We start from the raw sequence: 27,033 nt of genomic DNA, 5'->3' as shown, positions 1-27,033 counted from the left end.
GAGTTTGCCCCCAATAGATGACCCCCCAGTAGTAATGCCCCCAGTAGATGCCCCCAGTTGTAATACACCCAGTAGATGCCACCAGTAATAATGTCCCCCAGTAGTTTGCCCCCAATAGATGCCCCCCAGTAAAAATGTCCCCCGGTAGCTGCCTCCAATAGATGACCCCCCAGTAGTAATGACCCAAGTAGATGCCCCCCAGTAATAATGCCCCAGTAGTAATGCCCCCCCAGTAGTAATGCCCCTTATTGATGCCCCCAGTAGTAATGTCCCCCCATAGTTTGCCCCCAGTAGATGCCCCCACTGCACTAAGGAAGAAAAAAAACATCATACTTACCGAGCCCTGCCCTGCAGTCCTCCTCTCTTGGCGTCCTCTGCTCAGCACTTTGAGAGAGACGTCATGACTGACGTCTCTCACATAGCGCACGCCGCACAGTGACAGCGCCGGAAGCAGGAGCTCAGTACTGAGCTCCTGCCTTCGGCTTTCGGTGAGGAGAGATGGGCGCCCGCCGGTAACACAATCTCAGCGGGCGCACGTCATCTCCCTGTGCAGCACCGGGGGGGGGGGGGGGCGGTGGACGGAGGGAGAACTGCAACAAATGACAGGGGGGCACGGGCCCAAGTGCCCCCCCCTGGATCCGCCACTGGTCGGGGGCATTATGGTGTGTGGCATATTTTGTCATGGGCATTATTGTGTGTGGCATAATGTCTAAGGGCTATTGCAGTATGTGGTATAATGTATACTGGGCATTACTATAAGGAGGAAAAATTACAAATAATGTAAGGGGCATGAATCAGGATTATTTCTTTTCCTGTGGTGGCCAACGTCTGAGCGTGCAGGTTGCAAAACTGGGGTATAAGGTAGTCTTTTCCTGCAATGCCACACCCCTTTATGCAAAGCCACGCCCATTTCAGTAAGGCCACACCCCTTTTGTGGCGCAGATTCATCACTTTACTAGTGGCAATTGTGGGTGGGTGGGTGGCGGATGGGGTGGTGCGCCAGAGAATGTTTTGGCTTGGGGGAGAAAAATTTCTAGTTACGCCACTGGCTGCCCGGCAAAACTGTGCATGCGCAACCTATTCCCATACATCCTGGGATTGGAGGCTCCAATCCCGGGATTCAAATCCTGGCATTTCTGGATCAGAATCCCGGGATTCCACCGATCCCGGGATTGACCTCCTTCCCAGGGCCGCAACTAGGGGGGGCTAAGGGGGCATGTGCCCCGGGTGCAGAATCTGAGAGGGTGCAGAGATGGGTACTCTGCCTCCACTCCTTTCTTTCAGCCCTAAGGGGCTACCTTCTGCTGGGTCCAAGAATCCTCACTGTAGTTACCCGCTCCCCAGCACCACCAATGAAACGCCCCCCTCCCAGGCAAGTAGAACGCTAATGAATGAGGCAGGGGTGGTGACCAAGGACTCTCCAATCCCCTCTCATTTCCCAAGCGCTGGTCCATGGCCGCTCACACACTCATGTGCCTGTGTAAGTGATGTCTGCCCCAGGCCTGTTCCCCAGCGCCTCCCCCTTCCAGCAGAGGAGGATAGGGACCTAAGAAGCTACCTTCTGCTGGGTCCTAGTACCCTCGCTGCAGGTCCCTGCTCCAGTTGGAGTTCCGTCCCCTTCCCAGGGTGTGTGATACAGTGATTGCATGGCTTATATCAGGTAAATAACACCAGCCAGTCCTAGGGACTCCTCTCTGCAGCCAGGATAACCCACATTGTGTGTGTCCCCCTCCCCAGAAGATTGGTACTTCTCTTTAATTGGTTGTAGGTCCTTACTGGCATACTGGGCTTTGTAGTCCTACAGCAGTTGGACAGTCCAAAGTGTGTGTGTGTGTGTGTGTGTGTGTGTGTGTGTGTGTGTGTGTGTGTGTGTGTGTGTGCGCCAAATTACTGTCTTGCCCCGGGTGTCAAAAATCCTAGTTTCGGCCCTGTCCCTCTCTAGTTCTGTGACAGGCTGATTTTAAGCATGCACTTCGCATGCTTATAATCAGCCACAGAACCTGTGCAATCTGCAACATATAAGCAGTGGTAATTTTAGGGATGAGCTAGCAGGCCCGCCCATTCCCCACCGCCTGCCAGCTAAAGTTATTCTATGCCTATTTGCAGAGCCATAACTACATGTGTGCAAAGTGTGCCTTTGCATACAGCGCACTTGTACTCGGAGCGCATTGTGCCCCCGATTGGCTGCCCTGGAGATGACAGCAGGCAGCACTGGCTTCTAGTACTGTATGTGATCTGAGATTCGCGCGTCCTGCTGGTGTAGAGGATCACAGGTTGAGAGGTGTGTGGGCCCCGTGCAGTGCCACAGAAGAAAGCGGCAGTGGCTGGGTCCTGCTGCAGGGTGAGATTGTGGATGGCCGGGGAGAGGCGCACAGATGGAGATGTGAGTGTTCTGCAGTGCCGGGTATGAAAGTGGTGGTGGCTGGGCCCTGCTGTTGTGTAAGGACGGCGGTGGCCGGGGGAGAGGCGCAGAGGTGTGTTGCACCACTGTTACAGCACCTACTCCAAGTAGCACATGTACAGAACTTGCTGCATCTGGCTAAAAAGAGGACTCTTCTGCTGTAATGTGTAAAAAGGGGACTCTGCCTTCCGTAATGTGTAAAAAAAAGGGACTCTGCTGCTGCAATAAGTAAAAGGGGGACTCTGCTTGCCGTAATGTGTAGAAAGGGGACTCTGCCTGTCTAATGTTTAAAAAGTGGGACTCTGCTGCCATAATGTGTAAAATGGGACTCTACCTGCCATATTGTGTAAAAGGGAGCTCCACCTGCCGTACTGTGTAATAGGGGACTCTGCCTGCCGTAATGTGTAAAAGGGGACTCTGCCTGCCATAACATGTAAAAAGGGGGACTCTGCTGCTGTAATGTGTAAAAGGGCGACTCTGCCTGCCTGTCATGGGGTCCCGGGGAGGATCGTGGGACCCCATATCCTGGAGAATTTAGAGAAGGGCTTTATCTGACCTTCCACCTCACCCACTGGAGCCGGTTTTTGCTTTGTCAAGAAGAGAGTTATTCGACCATGTCAAAGGTTCCACCATCTTTTCCAAATTAGACCTATGAGGAGCCTACAATCTTATCCGAATTCGATCTGGGGATGAATGGAAGACAGCCTTCAATACTTGTGATGGGCACTACGGGTATCTGGTTATGCCCTTTGGTTTGGGTAATGCGCCCGCTGTCTTCCAAAACTTTGTGAATTATATTTTTTGTGACCTATTGAACAAATCTGCTGTTGTCTATCTGGATGACATATTAATCTTTTCTCCAGACCTGGTCTTGCATTGTAAACATGTCCAAGAGGTCCTTCAACGTCTTCCCAAGAACCGCTTATATTGGAAACTGGAAACTGGAGAAATGTCTCTTCGAAGTCTCATCCTTTCCTTTCCTGGGCTACATCATTTCAGGTTCGGATTAGAGATGAAACGAGAGAAGGTTCGAGCTGTTCTCAACTGAACTCAACCCACCACCTTGAGATCCATACAACGTTTCATCGGCTTTGCGAACTATTACCGCAGATTCATTAAAGAATTTTCGACTCTCATGGCTCCGATTACAGCCTTAACTCATAAAGGAGTAAATCCAACATCCTGGTCTACAGAAGCTCTAGCAGCCTTCCAAGCATTAAAACAGGCAATCACCTCTGCACCCATCCTTCGCCAGTCTGATCTCGACTGACCGTTTATTCTTGAGGTTGATGCATCCTCGGAAGCAGTGGGTGCAGTATTGTCCCAAGAATTTGAGAAGAGGTCTTTACACCCTGTGCTTACTTCTCCAATAAGTTTTCTCCTGCAGAGAGAAATGACACCATAGGTGAACAAGAGCTTTTAGCTGCTAAACGCGCCTTGGAGAAATGGCGCTACATATTAGAAGGAGCAAAATTTCCCATCACAGTTTTTACAGACCACAAAAATCTCTTGTGCCTAAAAAATCTACAGTATCTTAATCCAAGATTATCACGTTGGGCCTTGTTTTTCCTCTCGCTTCAATTTCTCCTTAACCTACCAACCGGTTTCTCAGAATGCCAAAGCCTATGCCCTCTCCAGATCTTTACGGGGGGAGAGGGAAAACATCTAAATCAACATAAAGACTACCCAGTTTTAAATCCAGTCGTTTTTTCCCCCGTTCAAGTCTCTGTACCTGTTGGGTACCATGTTTCTCCTTCTTTTGGACATCCAGGAATATACAAAATGATGGAAATCTTACAACGTTCCTACTGGTGGCCGTCAATGAAACTAGATGTCATCTTGTATCCTGTGTACTCAACGTAATACTAGCTGTCAACCTCCTGCTGGTCTCCTTCAACCTTTGTCTACTCCACAGCATCCCTGGACACATATTTTGATGGACTTTGTGATCTTCCACCTTCAAACGATTACAATACCATTTGGGTCGTCATTGATCATTTTTCTAAGATGGCTCATTTCTTTCCTCTCAAAGGCCTACCTTCTGCACCAAAATTAGCTCAACTCTTCATTTCCACAATCTTCAAACTACGGATTACCGACTGAAGTTGTATCTGACCGTGGGGTTCAGTTTGTGGCAAAGTTTTGGAGGTCTCTGTGTTCAGTCCTACAAGTCAAATAAAAATTTTCCACCGCCTATCAAAGTCAGCTTGGCTCTCCGTCAATTTTCTATACGGTATATGTTCTCGGCCAACAAGAAGAGAAAGTTAGTCCCTCATTTTAGCCCTTGGAGATCGTGTTTGGCTTTCAACCCAACATCTTAGACTTTGAGTACCATAGAAATTTGCACCACGGTTCATTTGTCCTTTTTCCATCTCCAGAGTCATCAATCCAGTTGCCTATCAGCTTCAATTGCCTTCCTACCTCAAAGTACCTAATTCTTTCCATATTTCACTGCTAAAACCCTTGGTTCTAAAGCGTTTTCAGAAGAATCTACCCCGATCTCCTGGAGTTCTTACTAAAAGGGGAATCGAATTCGAAGTTAAAGAAATCCTAGATTCCAGAATTCGTTACAATCGTCTGCAGTATTTACTGGATTGGAAGGGTCATGGTCCTGAAGAACGAACCTGGGTCTTCGCTTCTGATGTCCATGCTCCAGCCTTGATATGCAAGTTTCACACTGATCATCCTGAGAAATATGAAGTGTCAGGAGGCCACCCGACGGTAGGGGGGTACTGTCATGGGGTCCTGGGGGAGCATCGCGGGGAGCTGCGGCCTTACCTCTCCGGGTGCTTCGGGGCCCTCCGGGGGTGCCGCGGCTCCATGGCGCTGCGTCAGGTACTCTGCATGGCCTGCAGGGTCCTGGCAAAGTGTGTGCAGGGCTACGACGCAGAGTTCACCGGTCTGCAGTAATGTCCATGCTGGGAGCTGGGCGCGGCCATCTTGGATCAGGTCAGCTGACCAGGTTCTGACCACTCACAAGGAGCTTTTGCCTCACATGACTCTGGCAGCCAATCCGGTCCCTAGTTGGGCTTCTCCTGTCTTGCTGGATGCCTGTGAACCTGTAACCAATCAGGTGCAGGCAACTGGTATAAAGGGAGGCTCAGAAGGGAATCCAATTGCCAGTGTATCTGCTACTACAGCCAGTCTTAGTAGTAATTCTCTGTGCTCCTGGACTCTACCGATCCTGCTTCCCAGCACTCCGGTAGTATTCAGTCCTGCTTCTGTCTCTAGTATCTAGCACTCTGGTAACATCCAGACCTGTCTCTGCCTCCAGTATCCAGCCATTCCACACCGTCCACTCTGACTTGCCCTGCCTTGCAGTCCCCTAGGTAACGGTAATCCCAGTTCAGATGGTTACCTGCTCTTGTGGTCCTCCTCACTACTACCTCTTCCTGGACAAGGATCTACTTCCACTAACCACTCTTGCCACCGTGCACCTACAAGCGCAGAAACCTCATTCAGCCAGCCCGACTCCAATTTAAGGACTCTGTCCAGAAATCTGGCTCTGGTCAGCAAACGGATTCACCAACTCCGACCGGTGTGACACTGCCGTAATGTGTGAAAAGGGGACGCTGCCTGCCTAATGTGTCAAAAGGGGGACTCTGCTGCCTTAATGTGTAAAAGTGGACTCTACCTGCCGCAATTTGTAAAAGGGAGCTCTACCTGCCGTAATGTGTAAAAAGGGGCACTCTGCTGCTGTAATGTGTAAAAAAGGGACTCTGCCTGCCATAACGTGTAAAAAGGGGGACTCTGCTGCTGTAATGTGTAAAAGGGAGACTCTGCCTGCCGTAATGTGTAAAAAAGGGACTCTGCCTGCCTAATGTGTCAAAAGGGGGACTCTGCAGCCTTTATTGACTTGGAGTGCTGCTGCTTTTTTTGGAGAGAAAAAATATATATATAATATATATATATACACACTGCTCACAAAAATAAAGGGAACACTTAAATAACACAATGTAACTCCAAGTCAATCACACTTCTGTGAAATCAAACTGTCCACTTAAAAAGCAACACTGATTGACAATCAATTTCACATGCTGTTGTGCAAATGGAATAGACAACAGGTGGAAATTATAGGCAATTACCAAGACACCCCCAATAAAGGAGTTGATCTGCAGGTGGTGACCACAGACCACTTCTCAGCTCCTATGCTTTCTGTCTGATGTTTTGGTCACTTTTGAAAGCTGGCGGTGCTTTCACTCTAGTGGTAGCATGAGACGGAATCTACAACCTACACAAGTGGCTCAGGTAGTGCAGCTCATCCAGGATGGCACATCAATGCGAGCTGTGGCAAGAAGGTTTGCTGTGTCTGTCAACGTAGTGTCCAAAGCATGGAGGCGCTACCAGGAGACAGGCCAGTACATTAGGAGATGTGGAGGAGGCCGTAGGAGGGCAACAACCCAGCAGCAGTACCGCTACCTCCGCCTTTGTGCAAGGAGGAACAGGAGGAGCACTGCCAGAGCCCTGCAAAATGACCTCCAGCAAGCCACAAATGTGCATGTGTCTACTCAAACGATCAGAAACAGACTTCATGAGGGTGGTATGAGGGCCAGACGTCCACAGGTGGGGGTTGTGCTTACAGCCCAACACCGTGCAGGACGTTTGGCATTTGCCAGAGAACACCAAGATTGGCAAATTCGCCACTGGCACCCTGTGCTCTTCACAGATGAAAGCAGGTTCTCACTGAGAACATGTGACAGACGTGACAGAGTCTGGAGACGCCAAGGAGAACGTTCTGCTGCCTGCAACATCCTCCAGCATGACCGGTTTGGCAGTGGGTCAGTAATGGTGTGGGGTGGCATTTCTTTGGGGGGCCGCACAGCCCTCCATGTGCTCGCCAGAGGTAGCCTGACTGCCATTAGGTACCGAGATGAGATCCTCAGACCCCTTGTGAGATCATATGCTGGTGCGGTTGGCCCTGGGTTCCTTCTAATGCAAGACAATGCTAGACCTCATGTGGCTGGAGTGTGTCAGCAGTTCCTGCAAGACGAAGGCATTGATGCTATGGACTGGCCCTCCCGTTCCCCAAACCTGAATCCAATTGAGCACATCTAGGACATCATGTCTCGCTCCATCCACCAACACCACGTTGCACCACAGACTGTCCAGGAGTTGGCGGATGCTTTAGTCCAGGTCTGGGAGGACATCCCTCATGAGACCATCCGCCACCTCATCAGGAGCATGCCCAGGCGTTGTAGGGAGGTCATACAGGCACACTACTGAACCTCATTTTGACTTGTTTTAAGGACATTACATCAAAGTTGGATCAGCCTGTAGTGTGTTTTTCCACTTTAATTTTGAGTGTGACTCCAAATCCAGACCTCCCATTGGTTAATAAATTTGATTTCCATTGATAATTTTTGTGTCATTTTGTTGTTAGCACATTCAACTATGTAAAGAACAAAGTATTTAATAAGAATATTTTATTCATTCAGATCTAGGATGTGTTGTTTAAGTGTTCCCTTTATTTTTTTTGAGCAGTGTAAATTATATATATATATATATATATATATATATATATATATAGCTTTTCCCTTGATGAGAAAGTTTCTCGTTCAGCCCCAGGTTGAATTGTGTTAAGGCTAAAGATCCACTAGGCCTCCAATTGAAGCAGTTGGCCGGACCTGTCTCCTCCCCATATCGACACCGGGACATGATCAATTATCATGTGCTCTAGGTCCAGAAGGGTATGTGTCCCGCTTCTCTAAAGTGGTCTGCAAGGATCCTGACAGAGCCACTGTGATAGCAGACCTGCGTAAGACCATGCGTTCCCTTACATTTCTGGTGGTCTTTCCCATATAATATTGGTTACATGGGCATCTTATCAAGTAAATAACGTGATCTGATGTACATGTCAAAACATACTTTCTGGCCAAGGATTTGTCTTGATGTGGATGTTTAAGAAACGGTGTCGATGCAGGGAGGAGACTGGTCTGGCTGACTGCTTCAATTGAAAGCGAAGTGGATCTTTACCTTGAACAGGATTCAACCTTTGGGTCTGAACAAGAAACTTTCTTGGAGTGTGTTTGGATGACCACGTCAGTCGATGGCATCCCTGTGATATATACTACATGGACTAATCATATATAGTGCCAGACCATTAGACATTCTTTCTATATAGGCACAGTTTAGCTTATAATATTTAGCCATGGCCGCACTCTAAGGTGCTTCCCTGTAAGTCTTCCACAATCTCATTTCAGCACTACTTTGTACTTTAACATCTGTTTTGCTTCAGTCACAGCCTGGTGTTACATACAGTACACTGTTTCTACCACAAGGGGTTATCCCTGGTGGATGTACTATTTCTACCATTTTCTTTCCTCTTTTCTTCACAGCTGTGGGGTTGTTCAGTCGAGCCCCGGGTGAGTGTCCAGCGCTACTATGACAATGGACCTCACTGACAGCAAAGACGTTATCACAGCATGGGCGTGGAATCCTTTCCATTACGAGTGGCGGGTTTTGTCGCTATAGAGGTAAGTGGATGGTCATTTGTTGTGTCACTCACCTTGACAAAGGGGCTCGAGTGGTCCCCGAAACATTGGTGTCACGCTTGTGTGCTTAATACACATTTAACCAGTGTTGAACAGACACTGAGTGCTGCCTCTTCATTCTTTTAATATATACAGTGCAGCCGGAAAGTATTCACAGCACTTAACTTTTTCCACATTTTGTTATGTTACAGCCTTATTCCAAAATGGAATAAATACATTTTTTCCCACATAATTCTACACACAATACCCCATAATGTCAACGTGAAAAAGTTTGAGATTTTTGCAAATATATTAAAAATAAAAAACTAAGAAATCACATGTACATAAGTATTCAGAGCCTTTGCTCAATACTTTGTTGATGCACCTTTGGCAGCAATTACAGCCTCAAATCTTTTTGAATATGATGCACCTATCTTTGAGCAGTTTTGCCCATTCCTCTTTGCAACACCTCTCAAGCTCCATCAGGTTGGATGAGAAGCTTCGGAGCACAGCCATTTTCATATCTTGGCTGTGTTCTTGGGGTCGTTTTCCTGCTAAAAGATGAACCGTCGATCCAGTCTGAGGTCAAGAGCGCTCTGGAGCAGGTTTCATCCAGGATGTCTCTGTACATTGCTGCATTCATCTTTCCCTCTATACTGAATAGTCTCCAAGTTCCTGCCGCTGAAAAACATTCCCACAGCATGATGCTGCCACCACCATGCGTCACTGTAGGGATGGTATTGGCCTGGTGATGCTGTAGCTCTGACAGAGTGACCATCAGGTTCTTGGACACCTCCCTGAAGTAGGGCCCTCCTCCCCTGATCGCTCAGTTTAGTTGGCCGGCCAGCTGTAGGAAGAGTACCGGTGGTTCCGAACTTCTTCTATTTATGGATGATGGAGTCCACTGTGCTCATTGGGACCTTCAAAGCAGCAGATATTTTTCTGTACCCTTCCCCAGATTTGTGCCTTGAGACAATCCTGACTCGGAGGTCTACAGACAATACCTTTGACTTCATGCTTGGTTTGTGCTCAGACATGCCGTGTGAAGTGTGGGATCTTACATAGACATGTGTATGCCTATCCAAATAATATCCAATCAACTGAATTTACCACAGGTGGACTCCAATTAAGCTGTAGGAACAACTCAAGGATGATCAGTGGAAACCGGATGCACCTGAGCTAAATTTTGAGCTTCATGGCAAAGGCTGTGAATACTTATGTACATGTGATTTCTTAGATTTCTATTTTTAATAAATTAGCAAAAATCTAAAAAACAAAATTTTCACGTTGTCATTATGGGGTATTCTGTGTAGAATTTTGAGGGAAAAAATTAATTCCATTTTGAGATAAGGCTGTAACATAACAAAATGTGGAAAAAGTGAAGCGCAGCAAATACTTTCCATATATATATATATATATATATATATATATATATATATATATATATATATATATATATATATATATATATGTGTGGATTGGCGGCACTCAAAGACTGTCGTTGATACTGCAAAAAGTGCTTTAATTCAAAGCACTTTTTGCAGTATCAACTATCAACGACAGTCTTTGAGTGCCGCCAATCCACACACATATATATATATATATATATATATATATATATATATATATATATATATATATATATATAGAAAGTATGTGTGGATTGGCGGCACTCAAAGACTGTCGTTGATACTGCAAAAAGTGCTTTAATTCAAAGCACTTTTTGCAGTATCAACTATCAACGACAGTCTTTGAGTGCCGCCAATCCGCACCTATACATGGGGACGTAGTCCCCTTGGAGGGCACCGAAGCATTACACCAGATTTCATCTCTACTAGTGCCGTATATTTGCTACTATATATATATATATATATATATATATATATGTATATGTATATGTATAGTATGTACTGAGAGTCTGCAACCTGTTCTGCTTGTCTGTTGCAGTATAGCCAAATCCAGTTATGCATCTAGTTATTTTACACACAGAAATAGCTTCTGCCTGCGGAATAATACCTTCTAAGAACTAACATTGTCAAGTATTGAAATTCACCTTCAATAACTTTCTGTATTGCTGAATGTGGATGTACACTTTTAAGATTGTGATGTTTTAACTATGAATACATTTATGTTTAACTTTTAAGATGTTACTGGTATCTTAAATGGGCAACAAATAAAATTTAGGTGGAAAAACTATTTTATATTAGACTGGTAAGAACTAATGCAGTTTTAAACTACAGGAGTGACTCTATTAGCGCCCCGCTGTTATTGTACAGTACTGCTATTGTTGTACCCCTAATAACGGGGGCAGGGGTTAAAGTGAGCTGGAACGGGGCGGAACTGCGTTCCGTCAGTTCCATTTGGGGACGGTCCGGCTCACCTAACCTGATGTGTGCCCGGCGCTGCAGGGAGATGCTGGGCACCCGCTGAGACTGTGTTACCAGTTGGCGCCCGGATCCCTTTCCACAGCAGAAGCCGGAGGAAGGAGCTCACTACTGAGCTCCGGCTTCCGGCTCTGTCAGTGTGCGCTATGGGAGAAACGTCATGATGTCTCTCCCATAGTGCCAAGGAGCGGACACCGGGAGGACCACAGTGGTCGGACGTGGTAGCGGGGCCTGGGTATTGTGTTTATTTTTTTTTATATGTTTGAGTGTAAGCGGTGCTTCTACTGGGGGTAAACTACATAGGCGCTAACTACTAGGGGGGAAACTACATGGGGGCAAACTACATGGGGGCAAACTACAGGGGGGCTAAACTACTGGGGGCATAACTACAGTGGCTAAACTACTGGGGGCATTACCACTGGGGGGCTAAACTATGGGGGGGGGGCTAAACTATGGGGAGGGGCTAAACTACAGGGGACATAGCTACAGGGGCTATAACTACAGGGGCTAAACTACAGGGACATTACCACTGGGGGCTAAACTACAGGGGGGCTAAACTACTGGAGGCATTACCACTGGGGGCATAACTACAGGGGGCATTACTACAGGTGACTAAATAACTGGGGGCATTCCTACAGGCGGCATTACTACTAGGGGCAATATTACACAGAGGCATTACCTCTAAGGGCATTACTACTGGGGGCACTACTAATGAGGACATTGTATAGGGGGCACTTCATAAGGGGCATCACTTCTGGGGACATAGGGGGCACTGCTACTGGGGGCATTGCATAGAGGGCACCACTACTATGGACTCTACATAAAGGGCACTACCACTACAGTGGACATTGCATAAGGGGCACTACTAATGTGGGCATTGTATAAGGGGCGCTACTGCTGTGGGCATAATGTGTATTAGGGGTGCTACTGCTGTGGGCATAATGTGTATTAGGGGTGCTACTACTGTGGGCATTATGTGTATTAGGAGTGCTACTACTGTGGGCATTATGTGTATTAGGGGTGCTACTACTGTGGGCTTTGTGTATAAGGGGCACTAATGTGTGTTATAACATGAATAAGGGACACTATTATGTGGTGTAATGTGAATAAGATTGTGCTACTGTGTGGCATAATTTTAATTGGGGATACTATTGTGTGACTTTAACTTTCTGGTGAGTAGTTGATGCACCTAAGACGCAGAGGTCGTGCTCACTGCCTGACCACATGCTACTGCGTCTATTTCCAGTCTTAACCAAACACCCGCCCTTCCCACGGCACCCCAGCACCCACACTTTCCCCACCAGCGGCACCCCCGTACCTGACCCTCCCCCACCCGTGGTACCCCCGCATCCCCGCCCCCTCCCACGGCACCCCCGCAACTGCCCCTCCTGGACCAGTGGCACCCCCGTGCCTTCCCGTCCCCCACCCATGGCACCCCCGCTCCTCCCCCACCCACGGCACCCCAGCACCTGCCCCTCCCCCACCCGCTGCGCCTCCCAACCCTCTACCCCACTCGCAGCACCCCTGCACCCGCCCCTTCCCCACCCACAGTGCCTCTGTAACCTCTCCTCCATCTGAAACAGCCCAGCACCTGCCCCTTCCCCACCCACGGCACCCCCTCCCCTCCACCACCAGCAGCGCCTCCGGAACCCATCCCCCATCCATGGCCCCCACTTCTCCGCCCCTCCCCCACCCACAGCACACCCTCTGCACCCACCCCTCCCCCACCTGCAGCACCTCTGGACCCGCCCCTTCCCCACCCGCAGCACCTCTGGACACCATCCCCCATCCACGCCCCCTCTGCGCGTGCGAGAGAGAGAGTATGTACTGAGAGCCTGCAACCTGTACTGCAGTGTAGCCAAGTCTAGTTATTCATTTTCTCAGTACAAGCAGACCCATAGAGCCTGGACCAGTGGAGGGTGCAAATAAGCTCTGTGCTGCGTCTTTGGTCTCAAGGGTACTGAGAAGACATGCAAATGCTACTGGAGCCATCTTTTGTAAACAGATGCCCACTTTGCGCTTCTCCGAACCGCTGCCTGCATCCAAAGACACAACATCGGGCAAACATCACAACCACTGTGAGGACCAACAGACATCTGCACAAAAAAACAAGCTGCGGAGGCCAGCATGCAGTGGCTGGCTTCAGCTCACCCAAAAACACCTCCATTTTGAAAAACACGCCCGTCACCACCCTTAAATGTCTGCAGCCAAGCTGCAGTTTACATCACACTGCGAGCAGAACCACAACAGCATTGTGACACGTGCACTGAGGCTCCGATGTATGCACACAACAGAAAACATGGGTCATTTGTGTACATACCATTGCTGCTCAAGAGGTAACTGTTGTCTAGGAAGTCTTCAGATTTTTGGTGGCTAGGGCTGTCCACTGATCTGCCATGAACACTTAAATCATAGGTGTCGATTAGAATGAAGCGGAATTTAGTATGAGGACTGAAGTGATAAGCATAATAGTCACAGGTGTCTGGGTTTCCTTCATGACTCACATTATGTTGCTTGTCCTGCATCCAAGTTGTATTTAGTTTTGTGTCTTTTAAGTAATCCCGATTAAAGTTGTAGAGCTCATGATTTCCCCAGATGTGGTGGAAAGGCATCTTTGCATTCTCAATCTCTTTTAGTACTGTGTCAAGTGATTTTTCTGATGTTAATAATTTTCTGTTGGAACCATCAATGATATCTCCAAGTTGCAACACAAACTTGGGGACAGTATCCTCCATGTTCCAGTGTTCAATGGCACTTCTCAGGTGGATGCAACTGTGCCTGTAGTATCTCATGGAGCACCAGCCACTGAGTCCATCATTCCGATCAGCATATTGAACATCCGCTATGACTCCAAAGCTAAAATATGGTTGTTGGTCTGTGTAGGAGCTCATGTTCTTACTATTCCTCTGTCCTACAAAGCACGATTGCTGTAAATGCTAAGCCCCTATAAAAAAAATCATAATAAATATAATACATTTAAAATCTCATTATGTAAATGTTATCACGTCCTGTGAAATAATAGGACTGACAAACACTAGCTATCTACAGCCCCAACATGTTGGACAACATGATTTATTAATCCCAAACAGTTTTTTTGTTGGAACTTGCAATCTGTGAACTCCATACATTGCAGATTTATTTATACAATCATCTGCAAAATGGCGAACACTGCCCCGATTGATGGCTGATGTTGGGGGCCTTTAGATGTTTGACATTACTCTTGTATTTACTAGAGATGAGCGGGTTCGGTTTCTCTGAATCCGAACCCGCCAGAACTTCATGTTTTTTTTCACGGGTCCGAGCGACTCGGATCTTCCCGCCTTGCTCGGTTAACCCGAGCGCGCCTGAACGTCATCATGACGCTGTCGGATTCTCGCGAGGCTCGGATTCTATCGCGAGACTCGGATTCTATATAAGGAGCCGCGCGTCGCCGCCATTTTCACACGTGCATTGAGATTGATAGGGAGAGGACGTGGCTGGCGTCCTCTCCGTTTAGACACTTGATTTACTAATTTTGGGGAGCATTAGGAGTACTCAGTAGTGTACAGTGCAGAGTTTTGCTGATAGTGACCAGTGACTGACCACCACTTTTATTTATAATCCGTTCTCTGCCTGAAAAAAGCGATACACAGCACACAGTGACTCAGTCACATACCATATCTGTGTGCACTGCTCAGGCTCAGGCCAGTGTGCTGCATCATCTATTATCTATATATAATATTATATATCTGTCTGACTGCTCAGCTCACACAGCTTATAATTGTGGGGGAGACTGGGGAGCACTACTGCAGTGCCAGTTATAGGTTATAGCAGGAGCCAGGAGTACATAATATATTATATAGTGAGTGACCACCAGACACACAGTGCAGTTTATTTAATATATCCGTTCTCTGCCTGAAAAAAGCGATACACACAGTGACTCAGTCAGTCACATACCATATCTGTGTGCACTGCTCAGGCTCAGGCCAGTGTGCTGCATCATCTATATATATTATATATCTGTCTGACTGCTCAGCTCACACAGCTTATAATTGTGGGGGAGACTGGGGAGCACTACTGCAGTGCCAGTTATAGGTTATAGCAGGAGCCAGGAGTACATAATATTATATTAAAATTAAACAGTGCACACTTTTGCTGCAGGAGTGCCACTGCCAGTGTGACTAGTGACCAGTGACCTGACCACCAGTATATATAATATTAGTAGTATACTATCTCTTTATCAACCAGTCTATATTAGCAGCAGACACAGTACAGTGCGGTAGTTCACGGCTGTGGCTACCTCTGTGTCGGCACTCGGCAGCCCGTCCATAATTGTATATACCACCTAACCGTGGTTTTTTTTTCTTTCTTTATACATACATACTACTTACGAGTATACTATCTCTTTATCAACCAGTCTATATATTAGCAGCAGACACAGTACAGTGCGGTAGTTCACGGCTGTGGCTACCTCTGTGTCGGCACTCGGCAGCCCGTCCATAATTGTATATACCACCTAACCGTGGTTTTTTTTTCTTTCTTTATACATACATACTAGTTACGAGTATACTATCTCTTTATCAACCAGTCTATATATTAGCAGCAGACACAGTACAGTGCGGTAGTTCACGGCTGTGGCTACCTCTGTGTCGGCACTCGGCAGCCCGTCCATAATTGTATATACCACCTAACCGTGGTTTTTTTTTTTTTCTTTATACATACATACTAGTTACGAGTATACTATCTCTTTATCAACCAGTCTATATATTAGCAGCAGACACAGTACAGTGCGGTAGTTCACGGCTGTGGCTACCTCTGTGTCGGCACTCGGCAGCCCGTCCATAATTGTATATACCACCTAACCGTGGTTTTTTTTTCTTTCTTTATACATACATACTAGTTACGAGTATACTATCTCTTTATCAACCAGTCTATATATTAGCAGCAGACACAGTACAGTGCGGTAGTTCACGGCTGTGGCTACCTCTGTGTCGGCACTCGGCAGCCCGTCCATAATTGTATATACCACCTAACCGTGGTTTTTTTTTCTTTCTTTATACATACATACTAGTTACGAGTATACTATCTCTTTATCAACCAGTCTATATATTAGCAGCAGACACAGTACAGTGCGGTAGTTCACGGCTGTGGCTACCTCTGTGTCGGCACTCGGCAGCCCGTCCATAATTGTATATACCACCTAACCGTGGTTTTTTTTTCTTTCTTTATACATACATACTAGTTACGAGTATACTATCTCTTTATCAACCAGTCTATATATTAGCAGCAGACACAGTACAGTGCGGTAGTTCACGGCTGTGGCTACCTCTGTGTCGGCACTCGGCAGCCCGTCCATAATTGTATATACCACCTAACCGTGGTTTTTTTTTCTTTCTTTATACATACATACTAGTTACGAGTATACTATCTCTTTATCAACCAGTCTATATATTAGCAGCAGACACAGTACAGTGCGGTAGTTCACGGCTGTGGCTACCTCTGTGTCGGCACTCGGCAGCCCGTCCATAATTGTATATACCACCTAACCGTGGTTTTTTTTTCTTTCTTTATACATACATACTAGTTACGAGTATACTATCTCTTTATCAACCAGTCTATATATTAGCAGCAGACACAGTACAGTGCGGTAGTTCACGGCTGTGGCTACCTCTGTGTCGGCACTCGGCAGCCCGTCCATAATTGTATACTAGTATCCAATCCATCCATCTCCATTGTTTACCTGAGGTGCCTTTTAGTTGTGCCTATTAAAATATGGAGAACAAAAATGTTGAGGTTCCAAAATTAGGGAAAGATCAAGATCCACTTCCACCTCGTGCTGAAGCTGCTGCCACTAGTCATGGCCGAGACGATGAAATGCCAGCAACGTCGTCTGCCAAGGCCGATGCCCAATGGCATAGTACAGAGCATGTCAAAACCAAAACACCAAATATCAGTAAAAAAAGGACTCCAAAACCTAAAATAAAATTGTCGGAGGAGAAGCGTAAACTTGCCAATATGCCATTTACCACACGGAGTGGCAAGGAACGGCTGAGGCCCTGGCCTATGTTCATGGCTAGTGGTTCAGCTTCACATGAGGATGGAAGCACTCAGCCTCTCGCTAGAAAACTGAAAAGACTCAAGCTGGCAAAAGCACCGCAAAGAACTGTGCGTTCTTTGAAATCCCAAATCCACAAGGAGAGTCCAATTGTGTCGGTTGCGATGCCTGACCTTCCCAACACTGGACGTGAAGAGCATGCGCCTTCCACCATTTGCACGCCCCCTGCAAGTGCTGGAAGGAGCACCCGCAGTCCAGTTCCTGATAGTCAGATTGAAGATGTCAGTGTTGAAGTACACCAGGATGAGAAGGATATGGGTGTTGCTGGCGCTGGGGAGGAAATTGACCAGGAGGATTCTGATGGTGAGGTGGTTTGTTTAAGTCAGGCACCCGGGGAGACACCTGTTGTCCGTGGGAGGAATATGGCCGTTGACATGCCAGGTGAAAATACCAAAAAAATCAGCTCTTCGGTGTGGAGGTATTTCACCAGAAATGCGGACAACAGGTGTCAAGCCGTGTGTTCCCTTTGTCAAGCTGTAATAAGTAGGGGTAAGGACGTTAACCACCTCGGAACATCCTCCCTTATACGTCACCTGCAGCGCATTCATAATAAGTCAGTGACAAGTTCAAAAACTTTGGGTGACAGCGGAAGCAGTCCACTGACCAGTAAATCCCTTCCTCTTGTAACCAAGCTCACGCAAACCACCCCACCAACTCCCTCAGTGTCAATTTCCTCCTTCCCCAGGAATGCCAATAGTCCTGCAGGCCATGTCACTGGCAAGTCTGACGAGTCCTCTCCTGCCTGGGATTCCTCCGATGCATCCTTGCGTGTAACGCCTACTGCTGCTGGCGCTGCTGTTGTTGCCGCTGGGAGTCGATGGTCATCCCAGAGGGGAAGTCGTAAGCCCACTTGTACTACTTCCAGTAAGCAATTGACTGTTCAACAGTCCTTTGCGAGGAAGATGAAATATCACAGCAGTCATCCTACTGCAAAGCAGATAACTGAGTCCTTGACAACTATGTTGGTGTTAGACGTGCGTCCGGTATCCGCCGTTAGTTCACAGGGAACTAGACAATTTATTGAGGCAGTGTGCCCCCGTTACCAAATACCATCTAGGTTCCACTTCTGTAGGCAGGCGATACCGAGAATGTACACGGACGTCAGAAAAAGACTCACCAGTGTCCTAAAAAATGCAGTTGTACCCAATGTCCACTTAACCACGGACATGTGGACAAGTGGAGCAGGGCAGGGTCAGGACTATATGACTGTGACAGCCCACTGGGTAGATGTATGGACTCCCGCCGCAAGAACAGCAGCGGCGGCACCAGTAGCAGCATCTCGCAAACGCCAACTCTTTCCTAGGCAGGCTACGCTTTGTATCACCGCTTTCCAGAATACGCACACAGCTGAAAACCTCTTACGGCAACTGAGGAAGATCATCGCGGAATGGCTTACCCCAATTGGACTCTCCTGTGGATTTGTGGCATCGGACAACGCCAGCAATATTGTGTGTGCATTAAATATGGGCAAATTCCAGCACGTCCCATGTTTTGCACATACCTTGAATTTGGTGGTGCAGAATTTTTAAAAAAACGACAGGGGCGTGCAAGAGATGCTGTCGGTGGCCAGAAAAATTGCGGGACACTTTCGGCGTACAGGCACCACGTACAGAAGACTGGAGCACCACCAAAAACTACTGAACCTGCCCTGCCATCATCTGAAGCAAGAAGTGGTAACGAGGTGGAATTCAACCCTCTATATGCTTCAGAGGTTGGAGGAGCAGCAAAAGGCCATTCAAGCCTATACAATTGAGCACGATATAGGAGATGGAATGCACCTGTCTCAAGCGCAGTGGAGAATGATTTCAACGTTGTGCAAGGTTCTGATGCCCTTTGAACTTGCCACACGTGAAGTCAGTTCAGACACTGCCAGCCTGAGTCAGGTCATTCCCCTCATCAGGCTTTTGCAGAAGAAGCTGGAGGCATTGAAGAAGGAGCTAAAAGGGAGCGATTCCGCTAGGCATGTGGGACTTGTGGATGCAGCCCTTAATTCGCTTAACAAGGATTCACGGGTGGTCAATCTGTTGAAATCAGAGCACTACATTTTGGCCACCGTGCTCGATCCTAGATTTAAAGCCTACCTTGGATCTCTCTTTCCGGCAGACACAGGTCTGCTGGGGTTGAAAGACCTGCTGGTGACAAAATTGTCAAGTCAAGCGGAACGCGACCTGTCAACATCTCCTCCTTCACATTCTCCCGCAACTGGGGGTGCGAGGAAAAGGCTCAGAATTCCGAGCCCACCCGCTGGCGGTGATGCAGGGCAGTCTGGAGCGACTGCTGATGCTGACATCTGGTCCGGACTGAAGGACCTGACAACGATTACGGACATGTCGTCTACTGTCACTGCATATGATTCTCTCAACATTGATAGAATGGTGGAGGATTATATGAGTGACCGCATCCAAGTAGGCACGTCACACAGTCCGTACTTATACTGGCAGGAAAAAGAGGCAATTTGGAGGCCCTTGCACAAACTGGCTTTATTCTACCTAAGTTGCCCTCCCACAAGTGTGTACTCCGAAAGAGTGTTTAGTGCCGCCGCTCACCTTGTCAGCAATCGGCGTACGAGGTTACATCCAGAAAATGTGGAGAAGATGATGTTCATTAAAATGAATTATAATCAATTCCTCCGCGGAGACATTGACCAGCAGCAATTGCCTCCACAAAGTACACAGGGAGCTGAGATGGTGGATTCCAGTGGGGACGAATTGATAATCTGTGAGGAGGGGGATGTACACGGTGATATATCGGAGGGTGAAGATGAGGTGGACATCTTGCCTCTGTAGAGCCAGTTTGTGCAAGGAGAGATTGCTTCTTTTTTGGGGGGGGTCCAAACCAACCCGTCATATCAGTCACAGTCGTGTGGCAGACCCTGTCACTGAAATGATGGGTTGGTAAAAGTGTGCATGTCCTGTTTTGTTTATACAACATAAGGGTGGGTGGGAGGGCCCAAGGACAATTCCATCTTGCACCTCTTTTTTCTTTTCTTTTTCTTTGCATCATGTGCTGATTGGGGAGGGTTTTTTTGGAAGGGACATCCTGCGTGACACTGCAGTGCCACTCCTAGATGGGCCCGGTGTTTGTGTCGGCCACTAGGGTCGCTAATCTTACTCACACAGTCAGCTACCTCATTGCGCCTCTTTTTTTCTTTGCGTCATGTGCTGTTTGGGGAGGGTTTTTTGGAAGGGCCATCCTGCGTGACACTGCAGTGCCACTCCTAGATGGGCCCGGTGTTTGTGTCGGCCACTAGGGTCGCTAATCTTACTCACACAGCTACCTCATTGCGCCTCTTTTTTTCTTTGCGTCATGTGCTGTTTGGGGAGGGTTTTTTGGAAGGGACATCCTGCGTGACACTGCAGTGCCACTCCTAGATGGGCCCGGTGTTTGTGTCGGCCACTAGGGTCGCTTATCTTACTCACACAGCGACCTCGGTGCAAATTTTAGGACTAAAAATAATATTGTGAGGTGTGAGGTATTCAGAATAGACTGAAAATGAGTGTAAATTATGGTTTTTGAGGTTAATAATACTTTGGGATCAAAATGACCCCCAAATTCTATGATTTAAGCTGTTTTTTAGTGTTTTTTGAAAAAAACACCCGAATCCAAAACACACCCGAATCCGACAAAAAAAATTCGGTGAGGTTTTGCCAAAACGCGTTCGAACCCAAAACACGGCCGCGGAACCGAACCCAAAACCAAAACACAAAACCCGAAAAATTTCAGGCGCTCATCTCTAGTATTTACTACACAGGTGAGTGCAAAAAAAGTTTGTAATGTTAAACCTTCCACTCTTACAAGCAGAAAACTTACAGAACATGTACCAGATGTCATGGGCATATCTACTCCTTGGTCAGGATGGCACTTGCCAAGGGTGCCGGCTGCGAGGAGGTGGTGGGGGTGGGCGCTGCCTGGCAGTGCCAACTGCAGCCAAGGGGTAGAAACACGTCATAGTTCACTAGTATCACCTTTGGCTGAACAGCTGAGTGTAGTGGGCACTGAACAGACTGAGTTGCGGGAGCAGCAGCAGCGATGCCCTCAGGGATTTGGGGCAAGTAAGATCAATCAGCTCCCATCAGCACAGGTAACAGCTGCTGTGCTCATCATAAATCATGCCAGGCGACCAGGAAGCTATAACAGCTGCCCCGCTGCTACCGGTCTCCAGGAATACCTGATATAATCGCCGCACGCCACATCATACCGAAGCCAGCAGAGCCATGTCAGGTAAGGGAAGAGTGAGAGAGAAATCCAGTCATCATACCAGTATTTCTGGTGCTGTGACTGGATGTTCTAGTCATGTGACATTGGGGGATTATCAGGTTTGTTAGCCAAACAAAGAAAAAGCAATTGGGCAACACCATGTCGCATTGCAGGTAGGGCAGATGTGCAGAGAGATTTAGATTTGGGTGGATTATATTGTTTCTGTGCATGGTAAATACTTGCTGTTTAACTTAGATTCCAGTTTGAACACACCCCACCCAAAATCTAAATCTCTCTGCACATGTTACATCTGCCCCACCTGCAGTGCAACATGGTTTTGCCCAATTGGTTACCTTTTGGTTTGCTAACAAACCTGAACAAGGGCCATTGGAGGTTATTTGGAGATGGACGCAGATCGCTGCATACGCAGCAAGATCTGCTTCCATCTCCTCACATGCTGGGAGCCATCCAGCACAGGGCAAGACTGACCAGCATGTGTGTGGTGCTGCCTCACGATGTATCTGCAATGTTATTGCGGATTCATCAAATTAAGGTTGATCCCTGTGAGTGCAGCCTTGCTACTCTGTCAGGCAGTCTGCCGCCATTTTTTTAATGGGAGCACCCTGAAAATGCTCCCGACACGCCCCTGTTTGGCCCATCACACCCGCAAAATGCTGCATCACCGCCCACCCAATGCCCGCTGCTGTCAATCATGTTGCAGACGCATCCTTTAGGGATGCGCCCACAATGTGAATGTCTGCGCAGGCGCGATGTGCACGCTGTATGCGTGCAGTTTGCCGATGTAAGGCAAACTGCGATAGTAGCCAGCTCTGAATTAGACCCATTGTTCTTCAGTGGCAGAGCCGCAGAGGAGTCACTGTTGCTGCATCCATAATGAGCATGAGTGTGGAAATTGTGGGTCTGTTCCCTGTCATTGCTACTGGCATCCTCCCAGGTCATTGGTTGTCTCTATTACCCATGGCACCTATCTGAGGGCGGGGATGTGCTTCCTATGCAGCTGGATTGCACACATAGAGGGCTGGGGAGGACACAATTGTAGCCTATGTAACATAGGCTACAATTGTCCTCCCCGAGGTGGGGGGGGGGGGGGGGTTGTTACTTTTAAATGGGGGCATCTGGACACTAAGGGGGAGGGGGGGGGGACACCTTATACAAATATACAAATAGTTGAGGTACTTTTTAGGGGTGCAACCAGGCAGAGGATGGGGTGCAGCCACACAGAGCACAGGATACCTGGGGCGGAACTGGCCACCACTGCAATCTATTTGCCGAATGCCCATAATGATGGATGTCACTTATAGTGCACCTGGCTCCTCTATGCAGTTGCCAGGTGCCAGCCTTGACAGACAGGTCCCTGGGCTATCTCTATGTAAAGTTTTTAATGTGTGGTAGTGGAAAAAACATAGAGAGGTGAGATATGAAGGAGGGGAGGGGGGCATTTAGGATCTGACTGGCTGGTACTTTATCTCCCACCACTTTATCTCCATCCACGGCTTAGTAAATAGAACCCTATATTCCCTACCACATGTACACGTATTCACACTAGGACTAATTTTGCTGGGAGTCAATTAAACTACCAGTATATTTTTGGATTGTGGGAGGAAACCGGAGTACCCTGAGGAAACCCACACAAGCACAGGTAGAATATACAAGCTCCACACAGTTAGGGCTATGGTGGGAATTGAACCCATGACCTCAGTGCTGTGAGGCAGTAATGCTAACCATTACACTGTCTATAAATAAACTTTCAATTAAAGGGACTAACTTCAATGTTATTTGCTACTGTATATCATATATCCCGGATATATGACATGACAAATAACATTTTTGAAGTTGCAGTCTCTTTGAAATTGTTTTATTTGAAAACATTATTTTAATTAATAAACAATATATTGGAAAATATCTGGGTGAGAGTGGGGCACATTATTACTCTTCGCCCTGGGAGCCGTATCATCTAGAAAGTGCACTGACTGACGCATTTGGATATATTTGTCAGAAACACTGGCTGTCACAGCTATCCTGAGGAGAGTGTGTGTGTGTGTGTGTGTGTGTGTGTGTGTGTGTGTGTGTGTGTGTGTGTGTGTGTGTGGTGTGTGTGTGTGTGTGTGTGTGTGTGTGTGTGTGTGTGTGTAAGTCAGGGAGGGAGAGCTGCATTGTATATGTTACCTTAGAATCTAGTTTAATACATCAAATAGTCCATGCCCCATGTAATCTACGACTCTAATACAGAAACTTAAACCTAGTGTCACATGCAGAATCTTAATTATACAGCAGTGAAATGATATATGAATTAACAGTTTTCAGACTGTATTTCATTTATATTAACTTGATTTGTGTCTATATTGCTTTACACTAATCCAGATAGAGAGAATGTCATTACGTACCTCTTACATACAATCTCAGAATGGTACTAACGTCTGTGCTCTCACACCATGACTACAGGCTGCGTCAGTAACTCACTAAACTTCCTGCTTTTCTACAAGACATGGCACACCCATGCAGCACTGAGGACATTTTTAAAGTGGTAGCACCATTACATGACAAGACGGTTAAAGATTGAATAACACACACACAATTTTGAATTCAATATATCTGTTTATTGATGGCAATTGTTACAGTTAATGTTACTGTTTTTGTTTGTTTTTTGTAATGTTTGTATGTCGCAAAACTCAATAAAAAACTACTTGATTAAAAGACTGAATAACAGTTAAGCAACAGTGTGTCACATTACACATACAGTATATTCTATTGTGTTACAAGTGTTCCGTAAAGAAACAGACTAGGCAAGGATTACAAAAGTAAAATGTTAACTTTACTTTAACTGAATAGATTTGCAGTTCAACTAATGTCACTTTAAACTTAAAAGCCCACCGACATTTGTTTTTGTTTATTAATATAATTCCCAACTGAATTGAGTTAAGTTGGGTACACAGTAGGCGATATATCGGCTGTTCAATCATACAGCCGATATATCATGAGCCTGTCGACGGGTGTGTACCCGCAATACGTCTGTGAACAACCTGGATTGCATGTTCGGTCAACGCAACGACAGGTGTCGGTCAGGTGTGTACCCTGCCTTAGCCATTTTCTGCTTCTTCTGTAGCATGCTGAGGGCTACCCAGTGCAGGGCAAGGCCACCCAGCATGCTAACTCCCACCCTGCGGCTGCGATCCCAATCCGACTGCGATGTAATTTCAATTTTTATTGTGGTCACAGCATTTGTGGATGACCCCCTGCAGCCGCAGCTAGGCTGCGTATGCAGGCAGACAGTCTCCATTTTTTCCATCTGAGCAGCTGCGTGTGATGTCACGCAGCCACCCTGAAAACACTGCCGACCCGCCTCCGTGTACCCGGCGCTGGACCCGCAATGCTCCATTGCCAGCCCCGCCCACCCCACAAACGCCTCTACGTGTCAATCAAGTAGAGGCATTTGCAGCATACTTACCTACTCTCCCAAAATGGCCGGGAGGCTCCCAAAAATCGGGTGGCGCTCCCGTCCCCCCGGAAGAGAGGGCAAGTCTCCCGACCAACAGCACCTGCCTGTACTTCCGCCGCAGCCGCACACAAACTCCCGCAGACAGGGGGAAACGATGACGTGATTTTATGTGGCCCCGCCCTCTGCCTCACAATGCCTGTATTGTCAGCATTGTGTAGTGGGGGCGGGTCCACGATGATGCAATTTTACCGTCACCTCCCCTGCTCCACCCTACCCAGCATCACCCCTCCTCCTTAACCCCCCCAGTATGCAAAGCCATGCCCACGACATGACGAGCTGGCTGCCTCCTCCCAGAGGAGGCAGCCTGAATATCGACAAGTATGATTTGCAGCCAATGCAATGTGATTGGCCGGGCCGCACACATGCAGGTCGGGTCCTGTGCGTGCACATTGGCGTCAAAACCAGGGATATTGCGGTTGTTTGCAATGCGAACTGAATAACCCCCTAATATTACATGCAGACTTTACTTGCTACTGTATGTCTTACCATTGTGCCCAGTTGTAAAGCGCAACGGAATTTGCTGCACTATATAAGAAACTGTTAATAAATAAATAAAATAAATAAATTGGAAACCAGCAAGCAATTCTATTAAAAAGCATATATATTATATAGCCTGTCAAATTTTGCATTGTGTGAAGGAAATTTCTAATAGTAGTTTGAGTCATAAGAGATCCTACAAACAATTGTATTGGGGGGAAAACATTTTGTAAGTTCTGAAAACTGTTCCGAAGACCTTTCTGCTGAACAGTGAGGTGGTGTTGAGATAGGTCCTGGGGACGGAAATGTCAACCTTCAGTATGACAATATGCTGATCTACTTGTGGTACCAGGGATGGAATGGACATAGGGCTCACAGGGGAGATCCCTAGGGGGCCAATGTGCATGTGGGGCCTGTTTTGTTTTTTGACATGTGAGGGGTGGTGCTGCTGCCATGGTTACATGGTATACCTTAGGTGCTGCCCATTTCTACAAATTTTTCCAGGGTCCTTTCAGTACCCCATCTGCCAATGCACGACTTGAACGAAAGTGCAATGGAATACAGTATGCTAGTGCTACATAAATGCTAATAAATAAATATCTAGATGTTACAGCCAAGAATTATAAAACCTCTTGGACTTTCAAACAGCAGTGGAAATTTTAAACAAATTGTAATGCCAAAAGCTATGTTGTATTATTTTTTTCTCCTGTGGGGGCCAATGTGATTAATTGTTTTCTGTGGGTGACAATGTGTGTGTTTTTCCTGTGGGGCCGATATGTTTTATTTTTTTCTTGTGCAATGTTTTTCATCTGCACTTGCGCCTGAGTTGCACATTCCTGTGTGGTTACAGGGGGTTGGTTAATCAGACGCAGGTGTAACATAGTGTGGGTGTGTTGCTGATAGTGGTTGCATATAGAGACGTTGAATTGCTCACATTGGAGGCCATACTCAAATGGATGGTTTGCATCTAGCATAGGGCTGGTGAAAGTTTCAATGGTGCAGCTGATGGTGGCATATAAAGATGCACAAAGCTTGACTGTAGCATCTGTAGACACTGAAAGTGGGAGTCCCAGTCCTTGCACATTCAGACGCATGGATGTACCTAGGTAACTGCTTTGTAGCATCATTAGCATAAAGTCACAGTCGCAACTGCAGAAAAAGACGCAAGGAAGGCCACAACTGCATCCAACTCAGAAACAGGCCTTATGATGATGAATCCTGCCCCCTCAATAGACCCCTCCTCCACAACAGACCTCACTCCCATTAGGGCTGCAACCATAAATTTCCCCGGGCTGGTTTTCCACCCCAATCCGCCCCTGTCAATGGGATTTGCCACAGGGCTCACCAGGAAGATTCCTGGTAGGCTGACATAGCTACACGTTATGTTATACCTCTTGTGCTGCTCATGTCTGGCCACTTCTACAAATTTTTACAGGGCCACCGTTAGCTCCCAATCCACTCCTTGTATCAGACACAACTGCAACAAAAGACAT

General features: G+C 47.1%; 1 protein-coding gene across 1 annotated transcript in view; it reads right to left on the bottom strand.

The window, feature by feature from the left end:
- The window catches only part of LOC135056135 (manganese-dependent ADP-ribose/CDP-alcohol diphosphatase-like), a 45,114-nt gene extending 21,068 nt beyond the window's left edge, over positions 1 to 24,046 (bottom strand). Inside the window, exons 1-2 of the mRNA XM_063960938.1 lie at positions 23,952 to 24,046; positions 13,576 to 14,199 (exon numbers count right to left, since the gene is read on the bottom strand). Of these exons, the coding sequence (XP_063817008.1) occupies positions 13,576 to 14,146 (571 nt within the window). The 5' untranslated portion in view covers positions 14,147 to 14,199; positions 23,952 to 24,046. The remainder of the gene's footprint in view (positions 1 to 13,575; positions 14,200 to 23,951) is intronic.
- Between the last annotated feature and the right edge of the window lie 2,987 nt (positions 24,047 to 27,033).

Source organism: Pseudophryne corroboree, chromosome 3, assembly GCF_028390025.1.
Source record: "Pseudophryne corroboree isolate aPseCor3 chromosome 3, aPseCor3.hap2, whole genome shotgun sequence".
Lineage (NCBI taxonomy): Eukaryota > Metazoa > Chordata > Amphibia > Anura > Myobatrachidae > Pseudophryne > Pseudophryne corroboree.
Note: the sequence above shows the minus strand (reverse complement) of the source record. Positions and strands in the feature narration are given on the sequence as shown.